A 15,763-nucleotide genomic window follows, 5' to 3' on the forward strand; every position below is an offset into this window, starting at 1 on the left:
TCCCAATGTTATGTTTTTAAGTAATCTTGCTAGAACTGTTATAACCACAGTGTTATAACACTGTGAAACACCACAGAGGGATATGGATTACTGGACTAGATGTAGTTTTTTATAGAAACAAGGCTATTTTGGTATGCACTTGAGACAGTCTGAGATGAGAAAAACTCGTAAGACATAAGAAAATACCTCTTGATTTGCATGAAGGCTTTTCTATAAAATTACATTTCAACACAAACTGATTATTTGTGTTTGTTTCTATCTCTGCCTCTCTATCTATATACATCTCTCTCTCTCTCTCTCTCTCTTTCTCTCTCTCTCTCTCTCTCTCTCACACACACACACACACCCCACACACACACACCACACACACACACACCCTTCTCTCCCTCACTCTTCTCTCTATATTTTCTCTCTCCTGTGTGGTACGTTTCTCTCCTATTTGGACTAAAATAATTTTTCTCTTTTCAATTTGCCTCTTCCTGCTGCAATTTCTCTCTTTTCCCTGAGGATGGCTTTGGTTCAAAGGGAAGTCCGTCTCCTTGTGTTCTGGCAGAGATGGAGCTCTCTCACACAAGGCCATGCTGTAGGATTCACGCTTCAGCTACAGAATTGCTTTTAGTGAGTGAGCACACAGCTACCCCTAGCGGAAGAGTTGGAATTGAATGTGAGTTTCTCCTCTGGAACGGATATCATACAGGAAAACAGTACTTGGACACAATTTCTGTTTTTTTAATCGATCTAACATTCATCTGGAAGAGTCACAATTGATACCACCAAAGGAAAAAACCGATAAAAACACTAAAGGGGCAATTAACCTTTATGGGTAGTCTAAATATATTGATGATTTGAGGGAAACAGGGCTCTGCATTCGCAGGATACCTTAGCGTCAAGTACTTTTACTTACTGAACTATGAACCCCATTTTATGGATAAGGAAGCACGGACTCAGAGAAGTTATATAATTTGTCCAAGGTCAAACAGCCTGTGAGTAAACACCGTGCTTAGTCACAAAATGCATTTTCATATCTCATGGTCTTTATTCAAGTGTTTTTTTTTTTCTCCCTTCTTCTTCATTATGCAGAAATGAAGGATGGTCATCCTTCAAGACTTAGCTCTCAAGTAACCTCTTGGGGGAAGCCCACCGTTCTCTCCCCACACACTTACTTCTGTCCTTAATCACTCTCTTTATATTCAATGCACATATCACACTTACACTGGAGCAAAGATATTTGTTTATGTGTCTAGCTCTCAGATGTGTGAGCTACTTAAAAGCAGGAAAAACAAATGTTTGATTCATCCTTGAATATCCAGGACGAACCATGGCACCAATCCATGGAAAGCACTTCCTAGTGCTTATTGAATGAATGCATAAATGAGCAAGCAAGCCAGACTCGAAGCCAGGACTCCAAAGCAAGTTCTCTCTCCTCTGGACCTCACTGCATTTGGAGCACAATTACCAACTTTAGGTTTCCGTGGTTAGAGTGGACTCACCAATACACACACATGCACACGCACATACTCAGTTCTTCAACTGGTACTTTTCTGTTGTATCTAACCCTGATGGAGGAGACATGTGCCCTGCTCTTGGAAGAGTATCAGTCCAAAAGAGAAGACCCCACTTACAAAGCAGGAGCAGATTAACTGCCATGTGGAATGAAGACAGTTTTCTACTGAGTGGACTCTAGAGAGATGTGAGTTTGGTATTAAAGGCCTTGGGCAGTAAATATTGCCTGTGTTTTGATGGGTCAGTGATATTTTTCGTTGAGGTTGTGCAAAATACCTTCTGTCCCTGTCAAAGGGGGTTGAAGCAGGCTAGACTGCCGAACTTGTGGTTTATAACAAGGCAAAGTTAGACCACCCACCTCCCCCAGAATCAGGGCAGTGAAGCTGACTGTTTAAGCCAGTTTCTTAGCTTCTGTGGGCTTCAGATTTTCATCTAACAAAGAGCTTGAACCAGATGAGGCTCCAAGGTTCCCTTCATGTTAGGAGCTGCTGATTCTACCCGGCTTGAGATTAGCATACTGCATGCGTACTGCGAATGTCCCCGTCACTGTGACCGTTTACTACACTTGCCTGCCCTCCGGAATGTTGTAAGGATTGGATGAGATGATGTTTGTGGAAGACCTTTGTAAACTGTAAAGCACTGTTCTGACTATCGAATAAGCACTCCTCCTAGCAAATCTGCTCTAAATTAGCCACTTAGCTGCTGTGTGCCTTCCTCATCTTTAGCATTAATCTTTCTGAACGCCCCAGAGAGAACCAACTTACTAACTGGTGCCTCATCCTGAGCAGTCAGGACTGTCACCCTACTGTTGCTCTCCCAAGACCACCCCTTTGCGTTAGGAATTCTCACTCTCAAAATTACTCTGAATGAATAATCCATCACATGTTTTAACCTTGTCCCAGAGCGGAGCAAACCAGTACTAGTCAAGTTACCTCTGATTTACTTCATGTGATTTCATACCTGTGCCCCTATAGAATTTCTTCTGGGAATTAGAGTAAAAAAAACACTTATCTCAAAAAAGGAAAGCATCAAAGGAATCAGAATCAAGTTTCTACTTTCTGTTTCACTGTTGGAGCCATAGAAAGATTTCCATCTAAGAACAGAGGTAACCTATAAATTTGGTTTAGAACTGAAATAGTATTGAATACTTGATGAGGAAAGATAATGAAAAGGCCTTGCCTACTATAAGCTTCCCTTTATGTTGAACTCCTTACCTATTTTTTTATCTTTGTATATATCCTAATAAATTATCTAACATCCTTTTACATGAACAAGTTACCATTTATGCTTAGGAGGAGACAAAGTAGGGCGGTAGAAAGTTCCAATTTTTAGGTTTCTCCTTGGCTTCAGAGACTTTGATAGTTAATATTAATATCCCTTTTGCTTCCTCCATATGACAGCATTTCCTGAGAATAGATTTTACATGAATAAGAAACCAGCGTTTGTGTCAATAGTATTACGGAATCATTACCTTAATTGACTGAGTTCCACGATTGGTATAATAAAGGTTTCTTGATAGCCAATCTAAGGCCAGGCTCGTAGAAGCCCCCAAACTTGATAGAGGAACAAACACTGTCCTGTTGGTGCCATCTGTCTTCACTCTGTGAATTTCACCCTGGTGAGAAAGACAAGGAGGGGTGAGCTGTTTCAAGGCCACAGCTTCACTGCAGCTACTGCCAGCTACTGTGTTTCTTAAACACGCCTCACACGTGGAATAAAGGCAAAGTTTCAGGGCCTCTGGCTGGGGTTACTGTGTATAATGCTAACGCCAGCAACACTGAAAACACTGATTTTCAAGTGCATCACAGGAATATAGAAGGCTTACCATTCAGGCTCCCTCTGATATCAGCTACAGAAGTTTATTCCTTAACCACCACAGGCCAAAGAGTCATAAAAATAATCCAAGTCACAGGTGTGAATCAGGAGGCCAGGAGTATATTTTTCCACAGAGGTGACAAGCATCAACCACATAGATCTTCCCTCTCTTCCTCATTTGTATTTTCCTTGCCCCTTCCCCATCCTCACAGGTTTCTTCCCTAAAGGGTGAGGAAAGGGTCCCAGTGGGAAGGAAATTGGAGGAGTGTTCTTTTTTATCCTAGAGGCAAAGATTCTGAGTGAAGGCCACAGCGGCCACATCAGATGCTTTCCTGGAATTCCCTTAGGAAACTATTGCTTTTGGTCTTGAGCGATGATCATTTTTATGTTAGTCTAATATCCTCATTTTTAGGTTCGTCTAATAGACTAAAGCTCCTTAAGAGCGAGCTTTGTTACTGCTTCCTCTTGGCATGTACTCTGCAGTTGGAAGCAGTTAGTTCAGTGCAGGGAGAAGAGTAGTCATTTAATACTTGTTGAATGAATAAATATACCCAATAGCTTAAATGTGCTTACTATCGGGTCTTTGCTCCAGGCCAACTTCCCATTGACATCCCTCACTAAATTAAAAAATGCTTAGTGGTAAATCTATTTATGTCTGGGCCATTTCCCACCCAGCATAAATATAAGAAGGCTTCAGTGCAGGTAGGCTCTTCAAGAACAAGTTGCATACTTTGAATGTTATTTGAAACTTACTGGATTTTCAAGCCAATAGATGAATTGCTCTGAGTAATCAACTGCAACGTCATAACCATTCTGTATCCCTGATATGGGCACCATAGCATCAAAGGTCTTCACCTCAGGGTTAAGGGAGATTCCAAAAATTATACTGTGTCTTACAACTATTAGGAACGCTTCATCACCTGTGAAAATAACAGAATATCTCTCAAAATTATATCCCAGACATTTAGAGTAACAGAAGGTAGTGGATTGGTACCATCTGATGGGACAAAATGCCACTGCAGAACTGCTGCAATAACTATAATGCATGATGGATATTTCACCAGATAATCCAGGGCCTTCCATTGGGTTTCAATGGGTTGCTCCGTCACCAGACCATCAACTTCACACATAAGACCTCTGGAATTACCCAAAGTAGATCAGCATTTACCATACTCTTCATTAATTCCTTACTCATGCTGCTAAACTATCCAAGTTTGCTAAGAGTCACAGACAAGAAGTTCTTCCATTTCTATACGCAGAATAACTCAGAGAAAGGAGAGTTGGATTTTGCCCCAAAATGTGAAAGAAAATTTATAGACTCTTCTTGGTGAATGGCAGTTCATTTGTTTTAATTATGTTCAGAAAATAACACCACAAAGTGTTGCCTAGAGTTTATGAGAAACTTTAATTACTAAGTAAATCTAATTTATAATCCTACCAATTGTTGTTTGACTAATGTCTACCTTCCACATTAGATTCTAACTCCCAAAGGGCAGTGACCCTGTCTGATTTACTCACTATTATGTCCCCAGAGCTTGGCTTATAATAGTTGTCTAATAAATATTTGCTAACTGAATGACCCCATAAATGAATAAATGGATGGATACATAAGTAAATATGTAAAGAGTGCCTTCTAAAGTTCTCAAAAGTATCTGTACTTTGCAACTTAAACATCTTCATAATGCCTTATTTAAACTACCAGTTCAAGTAGGCTCTTTAATAGATAATGAGGCCCATTTTAAAAGATGATCTTTATCCAAATTATAGTCCCTTTATCAAAAAATTAAGGAAGTTCACCAGTAGGGTTTTATTACCATTCCTCTGTGAGAAAAGGAAAACTTTGGAATGTGAGTTCTGTGTTATTAAGATATATAAGATATAGCACCTATTAAGACTATATAAAATGATTAATCATTGCATACCCTTCATGGGCTAAAAATGGTGTTTGCATTACTTTGATCATCAGGGAAGCTTTACATCTTCAGCAGGATTATTTTGACAATTTTTTCTTTACTTACTTTCATGTCCAATTAGTTTTTCCTTGTTCCTGGCATTTCCACTACTAAGAAATGACTCAATTTATTAACCTGGTACAAATCTAAAATAAAATTTGCAACTCTTCATGCTTAATACTTTACAAAGTATTACAATACATAGCCTTTAGTCTTTCACAGCAACCCTGCAAAGTTGTTTTCAGAAACAACTGAGGCCAAGGAGCTTCCCACAGCTTTGCAGCTTCCACAGGAAACAGGCAATGAGATTAACTCCCAAGCCTTGACTCTCTCAGCCGCTCCACTGTGCCTCTCTTCTGAACAACTGCAATAACCATGATAATCGTAGCCACTTATTGAGAAGACACGCTACACAGCATGTAGCAAATAAGTACTACTTCATTTAATTTCTCTTCCTGAAGCCTCATAACCCTGCTCGTTAGATAGTTATCCCTCTCCCCCAAATTTCAAATGAGGCACAAAGAAATCAGCATATCTCACCCAGGTCACAGCAAGGTAGCTTGAACTCTCCAAAACCTATGTTCTTAATCACTCCTCTGCAAAAAGTGCAGGCTGGGTACTACTTATCGAATATCAAATCACCACTCGATTCATTTGATTTAACTGCAGAAATTTAAAATTATGAGTTTAAGATGTACCCTGAATACGCTGAGATGATATTTAATGATGTATTAATTATACGTTATAAATGTTCATTGGTTCAGAGAAACAAGAAATATTTCCCAGTTTCACAGGGGAACTTTTACTGACTCAAAACCTGATTCTGTTCTTTTTAATGGGTAATTTTTCTTTTGCTTAATTGGAAGAATTGTCAACCAAAGCACTGTTTAAGGCCTAAAACACTGCATTTCTCCTCCATCAAACATGGGCCTTCCTGATTCCTCTAACAAGCTCTTTCCTTGAGAGCACCCAGCACTACTCCTTCAGCCATTACTCTTCCCTGGGGATGGGTCTCAGGACCTCCGTCTGACCACTGCAGGTGTGTTTGAGAGGGTTTACAGCCAGTGAACATTTGTGGGCCACAGACCAGAGATGGGGTATCATTTAATGCTGCACTGGCAGAAGTGACCACTGAGACAGCAGGTGGCACAGGAAGGTGCATGAAAAGTGCTCCGTGGGAAAGAAAACAGGAGGAGTGATTTGATGACTGTACACATCTAGAAAGGGATGAGCAGGTGAAAAACACAGGAATGGAGAAGAAGCAAAAAGGGATATTGGAGGGTTTGTCATCCACTCCACATTTACTGAGTGCCACTGTGTCCCACGGGCAAAAACATACATCAAGGAATCAGGTAGAGAATTTATTCTCAAGGAACTTAGAGTCTGGAGGGCCAGACAAAGTATATGGACCATGACCATGAAAGAGTAGGCACAGCAGCACCTAGGGTTGGCTGGAAAGGAGTTCAGGAGGTCTTATTCTTTGGAAAGGAAAGAACATTTCTTCATTTTCTATTTTTCATGTCATGATCCTATTAAGATTAGTGTTAGCAGAGCAAAGAAGTGAAAAACAACAGTCAGGAATGGGAAATTTATGTTGTCATTAAGAGGTGACATTTATGACTCCCAAGCCTAGCTCCTCCCAAAGTATGACCTTGAACAGCCCTGGATTTGCAGTTGTTAGTTTTAGGGGGTGCTGGGAAGATGTTTTGGTTTGAGTTTTGGGGGTTTCTTTGGCATTGTGGGGAACATATTTGCTAAACAGTAAAAAACTATTTCATACAGAGAAAGCTCTCCCTTTAAAATTTTATAGCATAAAATTAGGAAAAAATAGAAATATCCCATAATCCCCCTTCCCATCTGTAAGCATTATTGGCACTTGTGTATCTTGTCCTCCAGATTTTTTTAATGCATGATTTTACATGGCCAATATTAAACCATCTCTGCTTTTTCACTTGATCTTATCACATAAGCACTTCCAAAGATATTTTAGACACTTCGCAGACAAAATTTTAGAGGCAATCGAACATTTAAATCAAGTAAAACATTTTCATCTATGAACGTTAACAGTCTTCTAAGCTTCCTGCTGGAAAAAAAAATGCAACTTTTTTTTTTAGTTCACATATATTGGCACTCAGTTACCCAGCTGGTGCTCAGAAGCCGGTTGGAAACTATTGAAAAGGTTCCACCTCAGTAAAGTCAGTCCATGGGAAAACCACTAGTGGAATTATTTGTGAAACAACAAAAGGTACTATTCAGAGTTTACACTTATCAATCACCATCAGATAGTAATACAGATTACACCAATCCCCAATGCACAGTTCAACAATCTTTGTGTGGTGAAAGAATGCTTTGTATGCAGAATGTCTATAGCCCAGTTTAATCTTCTGCTGAAAGACTCTGAGGACACACTAAATTAAACAATGTCAACAAGGATTAGGTTTATAATAAAGCTCTGAAGAAAAATGGCAAATGCCAATCCCTTTCTAAGCATTACCAATAATTAAAATCTTTCATCACAAAAGTATCATTGCAAAATATTACATGTCTATGGAATTTGATTTTCAGTAACCTTACATCCGCATAACCTGTACACACCATAAATTTCCTGGATTCAGGAATATATTTTCCATTTGGAAACTAAATTTCCCTCTAGATTGACTCTATTTTTCTCTTAATTTAGCAATTTTTTTCCCATTAATCATTTAATTTTAACTGGTCTATAGCCATTTTTTATCAGTATCAAAACACATTTACTCCTCTTCATTGAGTAATGAAAGAAACTTGAGTTTAGACTACCTCTTCAGATTTTTAAGCAAAGGCAAATGATTTCGTAGAAATCTCCTTTGTGGATTGACTACATCTTGTCCTTCCTTTCTTGCTCCCTAAAATACTTAGTATAACTCTCCACATACTCTTCAATCAACCCAGTAAGATATCTAGAATGAGATGAAGAATAAATTGTTCAAATAATCCCTTAAAATATTTCATACAGAGAAAACTTTCATTTTTAAAGTACCATACAGTAATAGTAAAGGTACTGAAACTGGAGTCAGAAGACCCAGACTATAACACTCATTATTGACTATTGGTTATGAGAATAAAGATGAGATCAGGAACCTAAAATTGAAGCTATCCACAAATATCAAGGATTTTTACTTCTAAATGCAGAATCTGGAACTTCCTATTATCATAGCTTGCCTGACTATAACCAGGTAAGAGAAAATGTGAGGTTAAAGACTGTTGAATTACATGCACACATAATATTAGCTGCATGTACAGAAACGACATTACAATTACAACTCAGTTGTAATACAGTTTCTGTATATGGTGCTCAATTAACACCCCATATAGCACACACTCTACAGATACCTGCTGATCAGAGGGAACACAGCACACACTCCATCACCAAGTGGTTTAGAGCTCACACAGCTTTGTACAAACTGTGGCAAGCTCCACCTTCAGGGCATACTTAAAGGACATACTGTACCTCTCACGCAAGTCACAGAATCACGAGAGAGACGCCACCCTGAAGGACAAGCACAGGAGTAAAGCCTCTCTGAGGAAAGCAAGCATAGATGGCTGCATTGGGCATGGACGCATGGATTTGTGGCTGTAATACAAAGAGAAGAGAAGAAAACATTGGTGAATGGAAAACCACCCACTTTAAAGTGCACGGGATGAATGGATAAAGACATGGTATGTATATATACACATATAATCGAATATTATTTGGCCCGCAAAAAAGGAAATCCTCCATTTGCAACACACGGATGGACCTGGAGGGTATTATGCTAAGTGACATAAGTCAGACAGAGAAAGACAAATACTATATGATATCACTTTTAATAATCTAAATTTTAAACCTAAATTTTTTTAAAAAATGAACTGAGAGAACAGGCTGGTGCTTGTCAGAAGCAGAGAATGCGGGGCAACAAAACGTGTGAAGGTACAGACTTCTAGTTACAAGGTAAATAAGTCTTGGGGATGTAATGTACAGCATAATGACTATAGTAAAGAGTCGATCTTAAGAGTTTTCATCACAGAAAAAAAAATGTGTGGTAATAGATGTTCACTGAACTTATTATAGTGATCATTTCACAATACATACATATATCAAACCATTATGTTGTACACCTAACACTAATACAATGTTATGTGTCAATTATATCTCAATTAATAAATTGTCCTCCCAGAAGCCCCCAATATCTGGAGACACAATACATTAAGTTACATTGGCTGGTTTGGTATTTGCCCTAAACTACTTTACCCTTCCCCAACATCATTCTTTCAACATAGAATTCATAAGAGTCATAAAGAGGGAGGAGTGACTTGCCCAAGGTCACAGATCAATCCAGTCTATAAACAGAACAAACAGCCACTGAGTAATCCAGAGCTTAGTAATAGAAATTTGATGTTACATAAGATGTGTCTCCTTGGCTGACCCCAAAGAGATCTTTTTACATTAAATGAAACCAAGTTGTGTGTTCCCTATGTGACCTTGACATTTACCCACTGTTGTCCAAGTTTTGGTTAGATAATAATTTTTTTTTTTTTTTTTTTTTTTGCAGTACGCGGGCCTCTCACTGTTGTGGCCTCTCCCGTTGCGGAGCACAGGCTCCAGACGCGCAGGCTCAGCGACCATGGCTCACGGGCCCAGCCGCTCTGCAGCATGTGGGATCTTCCTGGACCGGGGCACGAACCCGTGTCCCCTGCATCGGCAGGCGGACTCTCAACCACTGCACCACCAGGGAAGCCAGATAATAATCTTTTATTTTTCTATTGATGACATCTTTGTGTGTTTCTGCTCCTTGAAGTAGAGGGATCCTGTGTGCATCCTGTGCTCATAGGATGTTCTCTAGGTCCTATATATTCTTATTACATACACCTCGTTAGATGCAGTAATCCATTTGTTCACTCAAAAACTAGCAAGCCTTCACTATGTACCCAACACCACTCCAAGCACTGGGAATACTGTAAACATGAGGCAGATATTCTAACAAAGGGAGATAAAACTAAACTCATAAGTTGTGTGACTTTAGAACGTGAGAGTAAAGAGCAAAAGAATTATGAGAGGCGGTGCCATTTTCGATAGGATGGTCGAGGCCCACCAAGGAGCACCTAAGAGAATTCTAAATAACATGAAGCAGCAACTCAGGCAGACATCTGGACGAGGGGCGTCCCAGGGCAGAGGGAAGAGCCAGTGCAGACGTTCAGAGATGGTAAGTAGCCTGGTGTGCTTTTGTACCAAAATGAAGTCCAGTGAAGTCCAGTGTGGCAAAAGAAAGTGGGAGAAAAGACCAGGGAGACTTGAGTATGTAAAGACATACAAGATTTGAGTTTTCCATGGTAAACAGAGGTCATGGCAATGTATTGTCCAAACAAATGGGTCTGCAACGTTATACATTTTACATTCCCCAGATCAATGTTTTCCAAGCTATACCATGCAGGATATCTCTATCACTTACAAGCTGGTTGTTTTGCAGGATGAACCACAACAATTCCAAGGGGCTGGTGAAGAGACAGTACTACTGATTGGTTCCCCCCATGCCACTTGTTGGCTTTCATAATCTCATGAGTAGCACGGTCACTCCAGTACACGGAATCTTCAAAGAGACTTAGGGAGTAGGGATGCCGCAGAGTCTGTGAAGCAGAAGAGAACAATGAGACCTAGAAATAAAAATGAAGATGAACAAAGTAGAAAAGGATACTTCCCCAAGAAGATGGTTTCCTTTAGCATTTAACTTAATAAAGACACAGTGAAATCATTGGTCAAGAGACAGAAAAAAATATACTTCTTGACCTATATCCCACTTACCAACCAAAATACTTTCATGTACCTGTGTCACTTAGCTTTCATTTTTACTCTGGTAATTACACTGGGCATCCGTCTTATAAACAAAAGCAAAACTGAAGTGCAGAAAGTAAGGTGACTTATGTAGATCACCTGTCTAGTTACAGGAGAGATCTCCCAGGGCCTCTTCAAGCCACAGAACTATAAACAATCACAATCTTAAACAGAAGTCAATAACAGCTTTTTGGTAAAATACATATTTTCTCATTTAACTTGTGACAATAAATTCACCAGAATTTCCTGAATAAAAATACAAAATATATAACAGGCTATGATTTCATGGAGGGAATCTACATGTAATTAAATCATTATTTACATGGACTTAGAGAAGCAATGGATTAGCATCTACAGATCAACTAAGTCACATGAGCTATTAATCCTTCCTGGACGTGGCACAATCTGACCATGAACTAGAATATTGATTTTCTGTCAATAATAAAAGATAGATTGACCCTTCCTCCTGTTGATATTTCCTCGATGGACCTTGTAATGTCTACAACACAACAATGAATTTCTTAGCTTTCTTGTTACTCTATCTGCTTCCTACTAAACCATTATTGTGGTTTTAGTTTCCTTTCCTCACTACCAACTTACCAAATCACTGGCTATCACCTGCCGCCGATTGCTTCCATCATATTCACAATAGTCTATGTAATCAAGATAGCCATCCACGAAATACAGCAGCCTGTTGGGGTAGTCAATAGCTAAGCCATTGGGCCAGAAAACCTTCTCCTGGATAATGACGGTGCGCAGACTGCCATCCATGCTAGCTCGCTCAATGCGAGGGTGATGGCCCCAGTCAGACCAGAACATCACACGGGCACTGTGAAAAGAAACTAGTTACCAATTGGATGGGACATATTTCAAAATGGAAAATAACTGTCATTTTAAGTGACAGAATATCATGTTTAAGCTCTGCTTAAAATAACTCATCTCCAGGTCAGAATATATGCACAGAGCTTACTATTTCCTCTGAGAGTCACAAAGTAAAACTGTAATCATAATGCAATCACAAGCCATCTGGGTGTTTTTATAATGTTCAGAAAACATGCAGTATACTGTGACACTGAAATGTCTCAAGGCCGATTCATGTTTCTGTACAATCCACAAATAGTTGATCTAGAAAAGTTCATCTGTCCCTGTTTATCTACCCTGTCGCTTTTAAGATAAGTCAATTTATTCATCATCAGAGATTCATCATAAATGTCACGGATGTGAAATTTACTTTACAATAACTAGGAAGTCTGCATTGCATTGAACATAATTTGCCTAACTCATCTTCCTGCAGAAAAGAATCTTCCTGCAGAAAAGAATCTAAGAGAATCTAAGAAAATTCAAGGAAAGAAGCCTTCAAAGTTTTCTAAGCACATGGGAGAATTTCTTCTTCCCTTTAGGGCCAGCAGGCAAAAACTTCCTTACATGACATAAAAGGAAGTTCTAGTAAACAATATGAAACTGAAGCAGGCAAATCTGGCTTTTCTGTTGTATAACCATGAGGTACACATGGCACAACAAGTACCATGGCCCATCTATGGAATATTACTGCATTCATTCATTAGACTTAATCATATATTGCCAAGCTAATAAATCAATGTGTAAAGTTTGTGTTATGAATATTAGCCACAGCATGTCATGTTATTTTTCCCTCATACAATGTTAAGGCAACATCATTTTTAAAAAAAAAAGAAGTCTTACGTAGTTCTGGGATCTAACACTAGTCCCCTTGGATTTGTTATGTTTTCACTAAGCAGCACAGTCCTGTGACTCCCATCCAGTTTAGAGACTTCAATTGTTTGCAGAGAAAAGTCTGTCCAGTAAAGATTGCGTCCTACCCAATCTACTGCAATACTTTCAGTCATGGTGATACCACTGTCAAGCGTCTAAAGACAAAAGTGAATAACGAGTGAATTCTAAAGGGAATAAATGAATGCAAACATGGAAATTATATGAAAATTGAGAATAAGGCATCTAATTTGTCCTATGATTGCTTATGAAGATTAGAAAACTTTGTCTTCCAATGTAGAAACAGTAGGGTTTTCTGGAAAAATATACAAGATTGTGTAGGACTGAATACTCTATTGTTGGATTAGTATGTAGTTTCATTTTGGTTTCAGAATTTTTTCAATTAAACAAAAGCTGTATCCGTTTGCTAGGCTGGCAACTCTATGAAACTTTACAGTGCTCACATGGCAAAAGTAATACCTTTATTGATTGAGTGCCAACAATTACAAAATAAATTTCTAAGGGGCAGAGGAAACATAACCATCAAGGATCAAGAAACTGAAACTCCGGGAGACTGATCAAGAAACATAACTGCATTAAAGCTAAGAAAAGCAACCTCAACAGCAAGGTCCTACTGTATAGCATGGGGAACTATATTCAGTATCCTGTAATAAACCATAATGGCAAAGAAAAGAATAAATTTTAAAAACATTTTTAAAAGATAAAAGAAAGAAAAGCAACCTCCCCTGTGTTTCCCTTCTCTCTCATCCACTAGGAAAAAAATTTGCAAAAGGGACCTCCAAGATGCTGTGAGGTCTCTGCATCATATGACCTGCAATTCAGAGCCATGCATCTCCCTTCAGATCCCATCAAGTAGGAGTTAGGAACATCGGGGTCCCTTGGGTGTGATGTGGCCCAGAGGAAAACATGAGAACCACCTAAGATGAAGTAGGGCCTTCTCTCACTGGTGAGTAACAGCACATAGACCCAAGACAGGGGAACTAGTCAGGTCAAAGGCCAGTAGACCTGTACTTACTAGTTTTCTATCTGTTCCATTTTGAAACGCACTCCAGATTTTACCCTGAGTTCCATCCGACCAAAAGATATGACCACTGACTGAATCAAAATCAACAGCCACAATGTGAGAACCATCCTGGACAAGGGCGTGGATAGAGTGCTCTTGCTGGGTGATGTTGTCAGCGACAAGCTGGTTCTGACTCGCCACCAGTAACAGCAGACTTTCAGAGGCTGTCCAAGAAGAAAATACAAGTGTCAACGATTCTGGGAGAAAAAAACAATCAGTATTTGATGTAATACCTTTGGTAACAGAAGGAAGATATCATTCCAAACTAGAGTAACGGGGAAAACAAACAAAAATTCCTATAAGAATGATGTTACCTTAATAGTTAGCTGATTTTCATGAGTGTTGAAAGTAAGCTTTTTCGAAATATCTCTCTTCCTTGAATTACACTTTAGTGTTTATCTAAATATCAACCTGGAGTGAACTCTACTTGCATTCTTCCTGTTACTATAGTTACTTTTGTACTTGCTTATTTTGTACTTTGCATTCAGCTGTGGCAGAGACTTCTTTTTTTTGTTGTTATCTGATTTATTTTTTTTAATTTTTTTATTAGCTTCTGCTTTATAACCAAGTGAATCAGTCATACATATACATCTGTTCCCACCTCCCTTCCCTCATGCATCTCCCTCCCTCCCACCACCCCCATCCCACCCCTCCAGGCGGTCACAAAGCACCGAGCTGATCTCCCTGTGCTCTGCGGCTGCTTCCCACTATCTATCTACCTTACGTTTGGTAGTGTATATATGTCCATGCCTCTCTTTCGCTTTGTCACAGCTTACCCTTCCCCCTCCCCATATCCTCAAGTCCATTCTCAAGTAGATCTGTGGCAGAGACTTCTAATCATCCCCATGTCCCTCTCCTCTTCTTCCTTTTTTAGTAATAAATTATGCCAAGTTTTAGCACAGCAGAGGGCCTACCAGCTAGAGACATTTCCCCATTTCCATTTCAGTTTGGAGTGACCATATGACTAAGTTTTGAACAATAAAATGTGAACAGAAACGATGTGTCCAATTCTAGGTGCCATCCTTAAAAGGAAGCTACTCGCCCCTTTCCTACTTTCTGGGAGCAGGCAAAGACTGGAGCAAAAGCAATGGATCCCTAGATGGAAGCCACACCAGCTTTTACCCCCTGAACCGTCTACCCTCCAGACTCCTGCCTGAAAAAGAAAGAAACTGCCTACTTTGTTTTAGCATTCTTTATCTGGTCACTTTTATTTATTTTTTTTAACATCTTTATGGAGTATAATTGCTTTACAATGTTGTGTTAGTTTCTGCTGTATAACAAAGTGAATCAGCTATACATATATATATGTATCTCCGTATCCCCGCCCTCTTGTGTCTCCCTCCCACCCTCCCTATCCCACCCCTCTAGGTGGTCACTATCTGGTCACTTTTAAAGCAGCCAAAGCAATACCCTAACACATAGTACAAATACTTTCACGTAGCAGAAACTGAATTAATACTGGTTGAACTGAATTCATTAAGCATTATATAAAGATGGTGAAATTTGTTAAACATGACATTTAATCTTAAGCTCTGGAGTGTGCTTGGTAAACTGGCTGGAGTTAGTTCACTTTCATTACCTGTAGTTTTGCAGGTCCTCTGGTCAGCGTCTAACCTGTATTCCGGATCACACCAGCACCGAAAAGAACCTCTCATATTGTAACAGTGCTGGCTGCAAAAGCCTGGAATACGACATTCATCTATGTCTTCACAGGTCTTAGAATCATTGGCAAGCAGGTATCCCAATGGACACTGGCATTGAGCCCCATAGGGCCCCTGAATACACTGATGAGTACAACCACCATTGGAATCTGAGCAGCTCTCCTGGTCTAGAATA

At 39.4% G+C, this 15,763-nt stretch overlaps 1 protein-coding gene across 1 annotated transcript in view; it reads right to left on the reverse strand.

The window, feature by feature from the left end:
• The window catches only part of LRP2 (LDL receptor related protein 2), a gene marked incomplete at its 5' end in the record, with an annotated part of 199,062 nt that overhangs the window by 79,996 nt on the left and 103,303 nt on the right, over positions 1–15,763 (reverse strand). The window contains 8 exons of the mRNA XM_082630147.1: positions 2,975–3,118; positions 4,072–4,238; positions 8,758–8,880; positions 10,736–10,910; positions 11,716–11,944; positions 12,817–13,001; positions 13,880–14,091; positions 15,507–15,755. Of these exons, the coding sequence (XP_082486273.1) occupies positions 2,975–3,118; positions 4,072–4,238; positions 8,758–8,880; positions 10,736–10,910; positions 11,716–11,944; positions 12,817–13,001; positions 13,880–14,091; positions 15,507–15,755 (1,484 nt within the window). The remainder of the gene's footprint in view (positions 1–2,974; positions 3,119–4,071; positions 4,239–8,757; positions 8,881–10,735; positions 10,911–11,715; positions 11,945–12,816; positions 13,002–13,879; positions 14,092–15,506; positions 15,756–15,763) is intronic.

The sequence above is a fragment of the Mesoplodon mirus genome, assembly GCF_964341445.2.
Source record: "Mesoplodon mirus genome assembly, chromosome: 8".
NCBI classification, from domain to species: Eukaryota; Metazoa; Chordata; class Mammalia; order Artiodactyla; family Ziphiidae; genus Mesoplodon; species Mesoplodon mirus.